This window comes from Symphalangus syndactylus, chromosome 14 (genome assembly GCF_028878055.3).
Source record: "Symphalangus syndactylus isolate Jambi chromosome 14, NHGRI_mSymSyn1-v2.1_pri, whole genome shotgun sequence".
Taxonomy (NCBI): Eukaryota; Metazoa; Chordata; class Mammalia; order Primates; family Hylobatidae; genus Symphalangus; species Symphalangus syndactylus.
In genome coordinates, this window is record NC_072436.2 from 38,970,463 (window position 1) to 38,987,335 (window position 16,873).

General features: G+C 43.1%; 1 protein-coding gene across 4 annotated transcripts in view; it reads right to left on the bottom strand.

Annotated features, from left to right (window-relative positions):
• Positions 1–6,048, bottom strand: part of BUB1 (BUB1 mitotic checkpoint serine/threonine kinase) — a 40,824-nt gene extending 34,776 nt beyond the window's left edge. For 2 of the 4 annotated variants that reach the window (XM_055240921.2, XM_063616620.1), the window contains exons 1-4: positions 5,903–6,028; positions 2,379–2,438; positions 2,159–2,297; positions 746–942 (exon numbers count right to left, since the gene is read on the bottom strand). In XM_055240921.2, the coding sequence (XP_055096896.1) occupies positions 746–942; positions 2,159–2,297; positions 2,379–2,438; positions 5,903–5,928 (422 nt within the window). In that variant the 5' untranslated portion in view covers positions 5,929–6,028. Of the gene's footprint in view, positions 1–745; positions 943–2,158; positions 2,298–2,378; positions 2,439–5,902 lie in introns of all 4 variants that reach the window. The other 2 variants (XM_055240919.2, XM_055240920.2) reach the window with 2 other exon arrangements.
• Positions 6,049–16,873: the final 10,825 nt, after the last annotated feature.

Consider the following 16,873-nt stretch of genomic DNA (forward strand, 5'->3'; position numbering starts at 1 on the left):
CCAGGCGCAGTGGCTCACACCTGTAATCCTAGCAGTTTGGGAGGCCGAGTGAGGCAGGAAGATCACTTGAGGTCAGGGGTTCAAGACCAGTCTGGCCAACATGGCGAAACCTCGTCTCTACTAAAAATACAAAAATTAGCTGGGCATGGTGGCAAGTCCCTGTAGTCCCAGCTAGTCAAGAGGCTGAGGCAGGAAAATCTCTTGAGCCCAGAAGTGGGAGGTTGCAGTGAGCTGAGATTACACCACTGCACTCCAGCCTGGGCAACAGAGTGAGACTCCATCTCAAAAACAAACAAACAAACAAACAAACAAACCAAAAAAAGTATTTATCATGGTGCTGTTTATAAAAATCAAAATGTAAACAACTTCAATGTCCAATTGGAGAGTGGATTATGACACAATACTGTGACAGATTTCACAACTACTATAGAAGTAGTTTAAAAGCTCATAATTTCTTAAGTATTTCTTTGTATGTACAACTAGACATACAATATGATTTGCTGTTAAAATATATAAACGCAAAGATACCCACACAGGCACAGGAAAAGATACTAGAAGGAAATGTACCAGTTATTGTTAACAGTAATATTTCTGAGCAGTTTTTTTCTTTACACTATCCTGTATTATCCACATTGTCCAAAACTAGAAGGATTTCCCTGTACAAATTGCTAATGATACAATTTTTAACAGCAAACATTACTTTTCAAAGTCAGAATCATCACAGGGAGTTTGACTTTGTAACTACCTGTATTGTTGTTGCAGGAACTCTCTGGGTTCAGCATGGTTTTGAATTCCTCTCTGAAGGACAGCACTGGCCTGCTGCAGCTCTCCTCGGGCTTCCAGATGCCCCGCCCAGGCAATGTACAGAGGGGACGACAGGGTTCCAATCCCATGGTTGTACAGAAACTCAAAAAACTGATGGAGGTCACTGTTGTACTCAGCCTACACGAACCCAAAACAAAAAGACATAAGAATAATGAAACTGCTAGTCTATGTCTGGTGAGGAGTTAGCCAGCTAAGCTGGGAGCCCCTAGGTAGCTTCAGATGGGAGCTGGTCATCGGCAAAACCAAGGCAGGCTTAGAGGGTTAGGCTTTTCAGCCCCACCGCTGAACCTCCAGGGAGGGAAGAGGGACTGAAGTTTAAGCCAATCACAATGGCCAACGATTTAATCAATCATGTCTGTGTAAGGCACCTCCATAAAAACCCAAAAGGATAGAGGTCAGACAAGCTTCTGGAGAGCTAAATACATGTAGGTTCCTGGAGGGTGTCACACATGGAAAGGGCAAGGAAGCTCCACACACCTTCCCCAATACCTTGCCCTAAACATCTCTTCATCTGGTGTTCATTGGTATTCTTAATAATATCCTTTATAATAAAACATTAACCATAAGTGTTTCCCTGAGTTCTGTGAGCCACTCTAGCAAACTGATCGAACCCAGACCCAAGGAGAGGGTTGTGGGAACTCTGCTTTGTAGCCAGTCAGTCAGAAGCACAGGTAAAACAACCTGTGGCTTGCAATTGGCATTGGACGTGTGAGGCAGTCTTGTGGAACAGAACCCTTAACCTGTGGAATCTGAAGGTATTTTCAGGTAGTGCTGGAATTGAATTGGAGACACAACTACAGAATTGATTGACTGGTTGCTAGTAGAGAGAAGTCCACACATATTTTTTTTTTTGGGGGGGGGGTGGGGACAGAGTCTTACTCTGTCACCCAGGCTGGAGTGCAGTGACATGATCTCGGCTCACGGCAACCTCCACCTCCCAGGCTCGAGCAATTCTCCTGCCATAGCCTCCCAAGTAGCTGAGATTACAGGTGCCTGCCACCATGCCCAGTTAATTTTTGTATTTTTAGTAGAGACAGGATTTCACCACGTTGGCCAGGCTGGTCTCGAACTCCTGAACTCAAGTGATCCACCTGCCTTGGCCTCCCAAAGTGCTGGGATTACAGGCGTGAGCCACTGCGCCCGGCCCCTACATACTTTTTAATCACTAGTGGCACAGAAGTCTGTTGAATCAGAGAATGAACAGTTTTTCCTCTCCATATCTTCAGAACTAGAAACAAGGAATTAAAAGCCTAAAATGATCTTACAATCTAAGTTTAAAAAGCAAAAGTACAACATGATTATAGTTTTGATTATACATCTTAAGTATACTTACAAATTTTAAACAATAATTGATGAATCTTGGGTCATTGTGGTATTTCTTCTTATCTAAAAATTCCTTCATTAAATATTCTAGTAAAGTTATCAAGTATACTTTATTCTCAGGAAAATTCTCTTCTACCCACTGTATGTATCTAGAAAAATATGGATAATGTTAATTTTCCACGGGGCAGCGTATAGTTTGTTTAAGGGAAATAAAATAATTAAATGCTGACCTTTCCCATTCACCAAGAGGGTCATTGCCCTTATAGCTCTGCATGTGGGCTTCAAGCATCCTAGAAGAGAGAAAGGTATGCACATGGGATATTAGGGATAATTTCTACAAGCAAAAGATATACTTCATTTTATATATACCATTTATATGCACTAAAACAAAAATCTTAAATATCAATCCAAAATTTTAAGAAGCATTCGCTCAGACATAGTCAGAAAACTCAGAAGCAGCCAGTGTTTTTCCAGAAGTCCCAGCTCTATCCCCAAGAGTCTCCTTCTCCTCTCACGGAACCCCAATGTCACTACCACCATGAGGGGCAGTGTCCAGAAGTTTGCTCCTTCTCCTAACAAGAGGATCCAAGCATGGCACTGACTCAGACTGCTGCCCTTCCAGCGGGATCCAGGCATGGCACTGACTCAGACCTCTGCCCTTCCAGTGGGATCCAGGCATGGCAGTGACTTAGACCCCTGCCTTTGCTTCCCAGGAGCATGGCTGAGACACGACTAGAACAAGAGTCAAAGAGGGCTTGTAAATGGGTGAGGCAGCCCAGAGTACCACAAAGTAGAGTTCCCAGACACAGTTTGTTTTCATGGCTTCAAGTCCCTGAGGAAGAGCAGATGATAGCAGCGCTCAGAAATCAGCCACAGAGCTCCCAGGGAACTCCGCATCCCCCACTTCCATATACTCAACCACAGCTGAAAAAAATCAGCCAGGCAAAGCAAAATTCCCCTTGGGAATTCAGATGCTAGAGGGGCTAAACAAAAAGAAACATGCAAAGTAATGTCGGGTTATATTCAGTACTCAGAAGAACAAACAAAATAAAATATAACAGGAGAAAGGGTGAGAATGTGATAAGAGTTACTATTTTTAGACAGGGTGGTCAAGGAAGTCCTGCCTCTCAGAGGCGGTGACGTGTGATCAGTGCCAGACAGCCATGTAGCTATCTGGGGGGGAAATGGTCAAGGCTGAGAGAACTTCAAGAACAGAAAGCAAGCCAGTGTGGTTTAAGTGTGATGAGCAGGAAAAGGTGGGGGTGACAAGACCTAATTTGCATTTTAATGTCCCTCTGTGTGAAGAAGGAGGTAGAGGTGAGAACAGAAGTGGGAAATCAGTCAGGAAGACTCCTAGGTTATCTATCTGAGACACTATAAGATTTTTTTTTTTTTTTAAAAAAAGATGTAAAAAGCAGTATGTATATTTATTTTTATTTTTTTAGAGATGGAATCTTGCTCTGTTGCCCACGCTGGAGTGCAACAGTGCAATCAAGGCTCACTGTAACCTCGAACTCTTGTGTTCAAGAGATCCTCCTGCCTCAGCCTCCTGAGTAGCTGAGGCTACAGGCACATGCCACCATGTCTGGCTAATTTTTTATTTTATTTTTTGCCGAGATGAGTTATCACTATATTTCGCAGACTGGTCTTGAACTCCTGGCCTCAAGTGACTCTCTCACCTTGGTCTCCCAAAATGTTAGAATTACAGGCATGAGCCACCATGTCCTGCCTAAAAAGCAGTATTTACTTCTAGCTATCACCTTGGTATATGAATGAAATCAATGTTTCTTATGACTTAAAATCCAGAAGCCACAAAAGAAAAGCTAAATAAAGACAACTATATATAAATAAAAACTTCTGCATGGCAAATAACCAAAACAAACAAAAAACCCACAAAATAGTCAAAAGAGAAATGATAAACTGGAAAAACAATGAGCTTTTAGAAGCTGAGAAAAAAGTTATTAACCCATTTTTTTTTTTAATGAGCAAAGGGCATAATAAATTATTTCACAGAAAAACATGCATGGCTCACAAACATGAAAAATGTTCAATCTCTCATAACAGAAATTCACTTCGCTGAGATACAATTTTTCACTCATCAGATTGGCAAAAATAAAAAACATGTGAAAAGATTGTGTAGGTGCAGCAATGGGAAGCAGGCTCTCTGTCACATCTTGCTTGTAGGTGTGCATGTGCTCAATTCCTGCCAAGGGAATTATCTACCAAAATTGGACTGATTTGCTTTCGATCCAACAAACCACTTCTGCAGATCTAGAAGACACATACACATGTGTATCCGCAAAATGTGATGTACAAGATTTTTCACTGTGCCACTATTTGAAACAGATTGTCAACAATCTGTGTCTATAAATAGTTGACTGCTTAGATCAATTATGGTACATGGAATATTACACAGTTGTAAAAAAAGAATAAGAAAGAACTTTATGTATTGGTAGAGATCTCCAGGCATATTGTTAGGCAAAAGAGCAGTGTATATACTGTTATATTTTATGTGTGGTAAAGGCAAAAAATGTATACAAACATGCAGACATTGAATATATTATAATAATGTAAATATTTATATTTCCAAAAAGAAACTAGAAAAACGGTTACATGTGACAGAGTAGGACAGTAGTCAGGTCCAGGAGTTCTCGGTAAATACTGTTCTAAATCTTCTTTTAGTCATATAAACGTATTGCTTATTTTTAAAACTAAAAAAAGTAATAATTCTGAATTTTGAACGTCTCTCTTGCCTTATAGCAGAGGGACAAATCCCTATTTCCGAACCTTTCTTCCAAAATATGTCTAGTAGGCTCGCCCAAGGTAAACATTTCATATTCTAACACCAACCACATTTCTCTAGTAAAATGACCTAAATACACTGTAATAGTAAAACATCCAGTTCATTAAAGCAAATTAATCTTTAGTAAGTCAAAATAGGACCAGGAATATCTGCTTTCCCTTTAAAAAAGGGGCGGGACACTTCTGAAAGAAAATAATTTGCTGGCTAGGTTGAAGCCTACAGAAAAAGTCTTAGAGCAAATGGATTTTTGTTTTGACTGTATTTAACAGTCTCGGTCTTCTGATCCCAAAGAACTGATAAAACGGACCAGTTTTACTTCCTGCACCTATGACTTAATTGTTTTAAATGCCTTTAAGTAACAGTCTGGGTAAATCATCTAAGTCATAAAACAAAGGCGTAGGAACTTTAAAAAGTTAGTGATGTTAGCAGGTTGGCACACATCACCAATAATGAGCAAAGCTATTTTTTTTCAATTTTTTTTTTCTTAAAGTACACTGTATTCAAAGACTTTTAAAAAATAGCAGTGAGATTACGGATAGGAGAGCAACTTTAAATTCGTTCCCTACTGTAGTCGAATTGTTAAATACGTGACTTTGAAAATGTATCATAAAATCTAAACACAAGATTCAGGATTTCTGTTAGTTTGAACTGTCAGGAGGGGATTCCTTACAAAGAATAAACGAGAGCTCTGAGGGCCTAACGAATTATCCAGATTGCTCCAAACGGCCACCGTGGCGCACATGGGCGGACAAGCGCCAGGCCTCAGCGGAACCCAAGGTGCCGGAGCCCTCCCCGGCTCTCAAGCAGCCCACGGCCTTGCTGGGTGGGACACATTCCAAACCCAGGAAGGGGGCGAAGGGGGCAAAAGAAGGCAGGTCTGGGGCGGGCCGGGCCCGAACCCTAGGCGCCCCAGCCCGCTGGGCTTCCCCACCCCACCAGACGGACACTTACTGAATGACATTTTCCGGGGTGCCCATGGCCAGAGGACGCTGGCCGGCAGCGGCCAAACTTGAACCTCAAACCAGAAACCGCCGCCGATTCGAATACCCCGCGCAGCCTCAGTCGGCTCGCCGAACGTTTCAGGGCCTCTGCCCATTGGTGGCGGCGGCAGAAGGTTGGCCAATCACCGGGGCCGTTGCTCGGAGATCAAGTCCCGCCTCCCTCCCTTGAGCCAGTAACTCCTCCCACTTCCCGTGGTTTTCGGTTGAACCGAAACCTGGCGGTTGCTGAGCGAGCGCTGGGGGTTTGGAATGCGGCGCGGCGAGGGGGAGCTGGTTTGGCTCGGGCGTAGGGAATTGGGTTTTTGTTTTAGCTATCCAGGTTGTAACTGGTTTACATAATTACACGATTAAGCCATCATTGTGGGAAAGGCTTTGCAGGAGAAAAATGTCTTAACTGGAGGTCTTTGAGACAGAAAAGCCCTGCCTCAGCCCTTGGGTCCTGAGAATCGCGTTTCTTCTCCCCTTAGCTTAAATATGTAAACCAGAATCATTATGTCTGGTTCATGGAACGGAGGAAAAAAATCCGTGTGCAGGGTCGAGACTGTCGTGGCGTAAGCTGCAGCACCCGGGAGGCAGGTGGCGAGAAAAAACGGGACCTGCTGCCAGGGACGCCTCCCGTTTTCTGGCAGTTTTCTAATTCAGCGTCTTCGGCTGTGAGAAAACATCCCAGATGCTGAAATCAATAGTCTTAGTCCAAAATCTCAAATGCCGTGGCAAAGAGGGAGTGACGACGGCCTGTGGAAAAACCTGAGGAGTTTTTGGCTTAGCGACTTCATGTAGAGGGGACGTGGAGGCGGGGAGGGCGTTCTAGGGTCGGCTACGTAATTATACGAGGCACTGGAAAGTGATGGGTTAGTGTCCTTGGAGTAGACCCCTGGGCTTTATTGAACTGATCTGAAAGGCTGGGCCCTGAGCCACACAGGGGACCTGTCAAACAGCTTCAAGCGGAAGATGGGGCTCACGGGACTGGACTCTCTCTACAGCCAGCTGTAATTAACATAAAAGCAGAAGAGTTTGGGTAGATTATAGAATGCCAGCTTTCAACATCTTTTGGGGGACAGGGCACTCTGTGAGACCAAGTTCTTAGACACCATAAAATCAAAAATAGACACCTCTTTGTAGAGGAGTCCAGATGTCTAAAGAGGAAATATGTAATACGCTGATGTTTCTTTTGTTTTCTTGTCTTTTTTTTTTTTGAAAAGTTAAAATACTAAGTTTATATAGTGAAAAAGTTACAGTAAGCTAAGGTTGACTTATTGAAAAAAATGTGCTTATACTGTGGAATGAGACCACCACTTCTCCTGTTGTCCCTCCCAGCTTCTCCCCCACCTCCCCTTTTCCCTAGTTTATAAGACAGGAGAAAAGTGAGAAAGCAAAAAGTTAGAAAGAAACAGAAGTAAGATAAATAGTAGACGACCTTGGCGCCACCACCCGGCCCTGGTGGTTAAAATAATAAAAATAATATTAACCCCGACCAAAACAACTTCTGTTATCCGTAAGTTCCAGACATTGTATGAGAAAGCACTGTAAAACTTTTTGTTCTGTTAGCTGATGCATGTAGCCCCCAGTCACGTTCCCCACGCTTGCTCGATCTATCAGAACCCTTTCACATGGACCCCTTCAAGTTGTAAGCCCTTAAAAGGGCTAGGAATTTCTTTTTGGGAGAGCTCGGCTTTTAAGATTCGAGTCTGCCAACGCTCCTGGCCTAATAAACTTCTTCCTTCTTTAATCCAGTGTCAGGAGTTTTGTCTGCGGCTCGTCCTGCTACAATATGTATATCAAGGGTTTCTTTGTTGGTGTCTGACACAGACACAGAACCACTGATGCCCAAGCCAGTGCTCTCTACACACAGAAGCCACCAACCTCATCTTGAGAAATGGGGCCATGAGGCCACCCCAGACATCGAGGGCTCCATGGAGGCTGGGGGGTCCGTGGGACTGGGCACATCCCAGCGGGTCTTGGATCCTGGCCTTTCCCCTTCTTGATGCCAGGACCTACTGAGTGCTCGCAGGTGTGCAATGCTGGGCTGGGGGTGCTGCTTGTGTGGCAAGAAGCCTCGGGGTGCCTCCCTCCTTCTCACACCTTTCCCAGTTGGCATGAAACAAGGGGATTCATGATCAACCCCGGTGGCTGCTCATGTTGAACTGGTGAAGCTCCCTCCCTGTTGTCTTCTGGGGACGTGGAGGGCAGGGCTGGATCCCCTCAAATGAGCTTAAGTGGTACTGCAGACAAGAACGCGCTGCATGGCCCTCGGAATCCTGCATGTCGTAGCCTGACCGGCACCTCAGCCCCTCCCTCATTAAAGCAGCCTATGGCGGGCTCAGCCCAGTGGGTTCAGGGGCTGCTATGGAGAGGGTGTAGGGTGTCTGTTCCCTGGAGGATGTTCTCAGGGCTCCTTCACTTGCCTTTAGAGATTTCCACCATGAAATACAAAGGCCACAACAGGTCAGGTCAGGCTCTTCAGCATCCTAATCCTCCTTGAGCTCGCTAGGTTTTATTTCTTCTGCCTCTTCAGGGTTTGTCTCTACTGCTTTTTCCGCAGGTGCCGGGAGAGGACTTGTTGGTATATGCTGACGGTCATCTGCACACTTGGGCTCTTCCATATCTGCTCCAGAAGCTGGAGCATCTCCACCACTTGCAGAGTCTTTGTCATTATGGGTTTCAGAAAAGTTGTTGTCCTCAGAGCTTCCATTCTTCTGGTCTGCCCAGGTAGCCTTCAAATGCTGGGGAGCATCCTCAGCTGAGCCTTTGTTGCTCAGGGGCTCCTCTGTCGCTGATGTTTCTTAAGAGTGAGTTGGGAGAGTTAGCCTAGTCTTCTCTGCCCCCTGGTCTTTAATAACTTTTTACTCCACGTCTCAAAAGTGTTTCAAGAGCCACTTGACAATACAGAATAAAGAGCTGTTCATGCTAGAAGGAGGTTGGGTGGATGTTTCTGCTTCCTTGGCCTCTTGAGTTAAATACCTAAAAAAATAAGGCTGGGCACGGTGGCTCACGCCTGTAATTCCAGCACTTTGGGAGGCCAAGGCGGACAGATCACCTGAGGCTAGGAGTTGGAGGCCAGCCTGGCCAACATAGTGAAACCCCGTCTCTACTAAAAATGCAAAAATTAGCCAGGTCCTGTCTCTATTAAAAATACAAAAATTAGCCGGGTGTGGCGGTGCGCGCCTGTAATCCCAGCTACTCTGGAGGCTTAGGCAGGAGAATCGCTTGAACCCAGGGAGGCAGAGGTTACAGTGAGCTGAGATCGCGCCACTGCACTCCAGTGACAGAGACAGAGTCCCTCCAAAAAAAAAGAAAAAAGACATGCGCGGTGGCTCACGCCTGTAATCCCAGCACTTTGGGAGGCCGAGGAGGGCGGATCAAGAGGTCAGGAGTTTGAGGCCAGCCTGACCAACATAGTGAAACTCCGTCTCTACTAAAAATACAAAAAATAGCCGGGCGTGGTGGCACGCGCCTATAATCCCAGCTACTCAGGAGGCTGAGGCAGGAGAATCACTTGAACCCGGGAGGCAGAGGTTGCAGTGCACTGATCGCAACACTTCACTCCAGCCTGAGCGACAGAGCGACATTCTGTCTCAAAAAAAGAAAGAAAGAAAGAAAAGAAAAACAAAAAACCAAAAACCTAAACAAAAATTTAGCTTGTGGAAATCCCGATGCTCACTGAGTCCGGATATTTCTTCCAGTGTGTTGATGGCTTTGAATCTACCTGAGTCTCCAATTTGTGGGGTTTATTACTCAAAGGGTAATAAACTCTGAGGTCTTTAGATAAGTGCTAGATTCTGCTAACCATCACAGGAACTAGGACACTTTTGGTTCCATCAACTCAAGTTTTCATCTGCTTCTGATAGCGGCTCAATCAGTAATCAACAGGAAATGTTGATGGAGAAGCCATCATGAGCTAGGTGCAAATTATAACCTTGTCTAACTCAAACAGAGTTAGACTCCTTAACTCTGAAGGAGTTAGTGATTTAGTCTGGGAAATGAGGACACGGAAATAAAGAATTATTTAAAGGTGGTATATATGTATATTAAGAGCCAAATGAGTTCAGACTGTATCTGCTAGGCCAGCAGTCCGCAGCCAATTTGACACCAGGGACAGGTTTCATGGAAGACAATTTTTCATGGTGGGGTGGGGGTGGGGGCAAGGGGTTGGGGTGGGCAGTGGCTGGGATGGTTTCAGGATGAAAATGTTCCATCTTGAATCATCAGGCATTAGATTCTCATAAGGAGCTCGCACCCTAGATCCCTCGCATGCGGCAGTTCACAATAGGGTTTGCACTCCTATGAGAATCTAATGCCCCGCTTATCTGACAGAAAGTTGAGCTCAGACGGTCACCCGCCAATTACCTTCTGCTGTGCGGCCCAGTTCCTAACAGGCCATGAACAAGTACTAGCCCATGGCCTGGGACTGGGGACTCCTGTGCTAGGGGTATTCAGAGGAGGAAGAGGTCATGCGGACCTGGACCTGTTGGTCAGACAAAGCTTCATAGGGAAGGTGGGGCTTGAATTGGGCCTTGAAGGGAGGAGGGATGGATATGGGTCTGGCAGAGCCCTGGGGAGGTCATTCCATGTGTAAATCAAGATTTTAGAAGGAAATCACTCTTGAGGATTCATGAGCATTAGAGGTTCTTTTTCGAAAGACTGGTTTGCTATTTTGATGTTAAATCTTGAATGCTAGACTAAGAAGTTTGTACTTCATCACTTTAGTAATGGTCTTTTTGAAGCAAATAAGCATGTGATCATAAGGACCTCATGATAGTTACACTTAGCTCTACCCTGTTTTCTAAAAGCCATAGAGACTGTTTACCCTCCTTCACTTCTGTTATTAGGGGTTCCTGTCCCACCACGCTTGTTTATGGGTGAGGTATTATAGATACTCTTCTACACTGCCCTTAAAAAAGGCACACTAACCCCTTGTCAAACTCCAATGCCAATCACCGCAGGTATATCCAGGAGTAATAGAAATAAAATACCAGCATTGTCAGCAGTAATTAGAAACCGACATTTTCCTAGGAATAATGTCCTGGCTTACTCAATGGCTTTCCTTTATTCTCACTTACGGCAGTCCCCCTATGCCATTATTCTTAGAGGAAGAATTAAAGTGATCTGTCTACACAATGTGTTTATCTTAATATCCCTATTAGGCTAATTAACATAAAAATCTAAAGAGCCTAAATCCTGAACCTGGTAGTGTTCAGGATTTATTGGAGACAGGGAGAGGGAGGGGCAGAAAAGGCAGAGAAAAGTAATTTGCAGACTTCAAACTGGTGTTGCAGGCAGAGAGAATGGAAGATGAAGGAGGGAATCAGATCATATGGAAGGACAATTCTCAGAACACAATGATACCCTTAATATACAGGAAAAAGAAAAGAATCCAAGATAATTTGAGAGCATAGGAGAATTAATAGAAACAGGCCATTGGTGCTGGGAAGGCTGCTACTTTGGTTTTAGTATGTTGAGTTGGGAGGGTTGCCAGGCCTTTTTCTTCTACACAATAGGCCTTGTAAAAGAACAGACAACTATGGTTCACAGGCTTCAGAAGCTTATTGAAAGAAGTTTCAGGTTCCACTTCCTAAGCCTAGAATGATTTTTTTTTTCCTAAGAGCTTCACATTATCTCTACATGCCAGGGATAAATGAAGAACCTCTGAATATTTTGATACTTTGATAAAGAAAATCTGTAAACCTCAAAGAAATACACACTGGCAATTTATATATATCAATATAAGCAGAAAATACCAAAGGGCTGGCAAATGTGTTGCTCATTTTTAAAAAATTCACCAATTGGAAGCTCGTGCCACTGATAGCACCCCGATTTCTCTGTTCTCACCCTTGTCTTCTTTAATCTTCTTCCTCTGCCATTTTGTCTCAGGCCTGAGTTGAGAATTCAGCAGTTGTCATAGAATATCTGAAAGTCTATTAAATGATAATTCTTGCTTCATTAATTTGTCCCTCCCTCTTACTTTTGCTTTAGTGTTTCTGTTGCCTTTTTATTATTATTATTATACTTTAGGTTTTAGGGTACATGTGCACAATGTGCAGGTTTGTTACATATGTATCCATGTGCCATGTTGGTGTGCTGCACCCATTAACTCATCATTTAGCATTAGGTATATCTCCTAATGCTATCCCTCCCCCCTCCCCCGACCCCACAACAGTCCCCGGAGTGTGACGTTCCCCTTCCTGTGACCATGTGTTCTCATTGTTCAATTCCCACCTATGAGTGAGAACATGCGGTGTTTGGTTTTTTGTCCTTGCGATAGTTTACTGAGAATGATGGTCTCCAGTTTCATCCATGTCCCTACAAAGGACATGAACTCATCATTTTTTATGGCTGCATAGTATTCCATGGTGTATATGTGCCACATTTTCTTAATCCAGTCTATCGTTTTTGGACATTTGGGTTGGTTCCAAGTCTTTGCTATTGTGAATAGTGCCGCAATAAACATACGTGTGCATGTGTCCTTATAGCAGCATGATTTATAATCCTTTGGGTATATACCCAGTAATGGGATGGCTGGGTCAAATGGTATTTCTAGTTCTAAGTCCCTGAGGAATCGCCACACTGACTTCCACAATGGTTGAACTAGTTTACAGTCCCACCAACAGTGTAAAAGTGTTCCTATTTCTCCACATCCTCTCCAGCACCTGTTGTTTCCTGACTTTTTAATGATGGCCATTCTAACTGGTGTGAGATGGTATCTCATTGTGGTTTTGATTTGCATTTCTCTGATGGCCAGTGATGATGAGCATTTATGCATGTGTTTTTTGGCTGCATAAATGTCTTCTTTTGAGAAGTGTCTGTTCATGTCCCTCGCCCACTTTTTGATGGGGTTGTTTGTTTTTTCTTGTAAATTTGTTTGAGTTCATTGTAGATTCTGGATATTAGCCCTTTGTCAGAAGAGTAGGTTGCAAAAATTTTCTCCCATTCTGTAGTTGCCTGTTCACTCTGATGGTAGTTTCTTTTGCTGTGCAGAAGCTCTTTAGTTTAATTAGATCCCATTTGTCAATTTTGGCTTTTGTTGCCATTGCTTTTGGTGTTTCAGACATGAAGTCCTTGCCCATGCCTATGTCCTGAATGGTATTGCCTAGGTTTTCTTCTAGGGTTTTTATGGTTTTAGGTCTAACATGTAAGTCTTTAATCCATCTTGAATTAATTTTTGTATAAGGTGTAAGGAAGGGATCCAGTTTCAGCTTTCTACATATGGCTAGCCAGTTTTCCCAGCACCATTTATTAAATAGGGAATGTTTCTGTTGCCTTATCTCCTCAAACCCACCCCAGAGTGTGAGAGGAGAGGTGTGCTTTGGTCTGGCTCAGAGCAGCAGATCCAGCTATGTCTAAATATATGCCTTTCTTGCGTCTGATGCAGAAATGTGCAGCTATAAGTCTGTCTTCCTTTCCAACTCCAATTCCCCTTATAATTTTAATACTAAATGTCCATCTATCTAAAAATGACTCTGATAAATTTCTCTATTATGAACACCAATAGATAAAGTATCTTCATTTGTATATGGGCTTTCAATGTCTTGTGATTTTAACATCATAATTCCAAACTTAATGGAGAAGGAAAATCAGGCCACATCAGCGTATCTAAGATCCAACCTTGATTTTCCTAAGAAGCAGTAGATGAGGCAAATGACCTAAACTCTCAGTCTGGGTATCTGCTTCCTGATCTGTGAAATGAATGAGGAAACCTGTCCCTTTGTCTACGTAATGGTCCTTTGTCTTCCACTATCCAATAACCTCATAAGATTTTCCACTTAATTCCTAACGTATCTTGGATTGCCACATAATATCAAAGTTAGTGCTGTGTTTCACAAAGGAAAATGATTTTTTCTAGGTTCTGCAGATTGGATCTAAGCAAATAATCACAGATACTTGTATCTCTTCTTTTCCCTGAGAAACTTAGAGACATTCAAAGTAGTAGTACTAGATGTGTGGCTAGCACATAGTGCCCTGAAACATTATATAAGGTTGGAGATTTATAATTAGAATAGTTTCAGAAAACAAAGGAGTGATTTAGGAGACTGTAGAATATTAAGAATAAAGTCGACATGCAGAAAAGGAGATATATAACTCCATCTTAGACATTTTTCATCTGTGTGTGTTGTGTTTTTGGAGGATACCTATGGAACCAAAGCCCTGAGTCTACCCTGTATCACTGCAGACTGGGAGGAAAGACGGAGGGGAGATAGGGGAATGGGATCCCAACTCCCTCAAGAAACCTCCCCAGTAATCTTTGATAGATTGTGCAGTTCAGCACATCGTCCTGGTATTTATATGAAGGGCTCAGGTGATCCCTAAATGTTAATTCCATTTTAGGTGTGGTAATTGTATTAGTCCATTCTTGTACTGCTATAAAGAAATACGTGAGACTGGGTAATTTATAAAGAAAAGGTTTAATTGGCTCATGGTTCTGCAGGCTGTATAAGAAGCAGAGTGGCTTCTGCTTCTGGAGGGCCCTCAGGAAACTTAAAATCATGGTGGAAATTGAAGAGACAGCAGGCATGTCTTACATGGCTGGAGCAGGAGGAAGAGAATGAGAGAGGGGAGTTGCTACACACTTTCAAACAACCAGATCTCATAAGAACTGTATCATGAGAACAGCACCAAGGGGATGGTGCTAAACCATTCATGAAGGATCCATCCCCATGATCCAATCACCTCCCACCAGGTCCCACCTCCAACACTGGGGATTACAATTTGACATGAGATCTGGGTGGGAACACAGATCCAAACCATATCAGTAATAGATACTAGAGGCCATATTTCTTTCCTTTTCCTATTGGAGGCAATATGATTGTTCAGAAGCTAAGCCTTGAATCCTGAGCACTGATATATGGCTGCTTGTATTTCCTCCAAACTGGCCCACCTTAACTCTGTGCACTTCTTCAGACTTCCTCCTTCTTGTCAGCTACAGAGTTCCTTAGCTTCTGTTCTTGAACTTTGGATTTTTTCATTGCTGTGTAAGTTGCACTGACTTGGATTCTGGGGGAGACTGTCCTAATACTTAGGGAACTGGATGCAGCAAACTTCAGTCTTGGAACTGAAAGCACACATGGAACATGTCACTTTCTTCTTTAAGGGCATTATTCTAAATTTGTAGTCTCAATCCCCTCCAATTAGGCTCCTAAATCCTAGTTTAGTGGGATGACCTCTATGGGCAATGCCAGAGACCAACAGCTTTCCCAGCCTTCCTCTGCCTTCAGGCATTGAAGACAAAGCTTGTTTTCCTTTCTTCTTCACAGCTGCTGTCACCTTTTCGATCTCTTATGACTTACTCCCAAAATAGGATGGATGAGAATAGTCTCTTCAGATCCCACCATTTTTCCTTTGGATTCCTGAAAAACAGAGGCTTTTATCTTGAAAGTTTGCCAGAATGGATATATTTTAAATGTTTTGTAGCGTTCAGGAGATGTTGGTTAACCTATATTTTGTTTTAGCAATATGATCTGGCGCCTATAATTTCTATTACTTCAACTTGTTCTCCTTCCCCTCTTGATGGAAACATGCTGTAGAATTAAAGCAAAATTATGCTGTCCCCTGAGCCTGTTATGTCTTGAACTGCTGCTCTTCAATGGTTCTTCTTCCCAATTTCAACGTAGGGAAGTCTATAATCTTACTACTCAGATCATGGCCAAAAATCAGCAGAGTCACCATCACTCGAGAACTTACTAGAAGTGCAGAATCTCAGGCCCGCTGAATCAGAATGCGCAGCTTCAGTGAGCCCCCTGCTGATTTATCTGGGGAAGGGAAGTTCTCCTTTATCTTGAGTGTACGTGACATTAAATGTGTATTGCAAATTTACCTGTCCCAGATTTTTGTTCATCTTTTATTTCTCTGGCTATGTTCGAAACACAATCTTTTTTTTTTTATTATTATACTTTAAGTTTTAGGGTACATGTGCACAATGTGCAGGTTTGTTACATATGTATCCATGTGCCATGTTGGTGTGCTGCACCCATTAACTCGTCATTTAGCATTAGGTATATCTCCTAAGGCTCTCCCTCCCCCCTCCCCCCACACCACAACAGTCCCCGGAGTGTGATGTTCCCCTTCCTGTGTCCATAAGTTCTCATTGTTCAATTCCCACCTATGAGTGAGAACATGCGGTGTTTGGTTTTTTGTCCTTGCGATAGTTTACTGAGAATGATGGTTTCCAGTTTCATTCATGTCCCTACAAAGGACATGAACTCATCATTTTTTATGGCTGCATAGTATTCCATGGTGTATATGTGCTGCATTTTCTTAATCCAGTCTATCATTGTTGGACATTTGGGTTGTTTCCAAGTCTTTGCTATTGTGAATAGTGCCGCAATAAACATACGTGTGCATGTGTCTTTATAAGCAGCATGATTTATAGTCCTTTGGGTATATACCCAGTAATGGGATGGCTGGGTCAAATGGTATTTCTAGTTCTAGATCCCTGAGGAATCGCCACACTGACTTCCACAATGGTTGAACTAGTTTACAGTCCCACCAACAGTGTAAAAGTGTTCCTATTTCTCCACATCCTCTCCAGCACCTGTTGTTTCCTGACTTTTTAATGATGGCCATTCTAACTGGTGTGAGATGGTATCTCATTGTGATTTTGATTTGCATTTCTCTGATGGCCAGTGATGATGAGCATTTTTGCATGTGTTTTTTGGCTGCATAAATGTCTTCTTTTGAGAAGTGTCTGTTCATGTCCTTCACCCACTTTTTGATGGGGTTGTTTGTTTTTTTCTTGTAAATTTGAGTTCATTGTAGATTCTGGATATTAGCCCTTTGTCAGATGAGTAGGTTGCGAAAATTTTCTCCCATTTTGTAGGTTGCCTGTTCACTCTGATGGTAGTTTCTTTTGCTGTGCAGAAGCTCTTTAGTTTAATTAGATCCCATTTCTCAATTTTGGCTTTTGTTGCCATTGCTTTTGGTGTTTTAG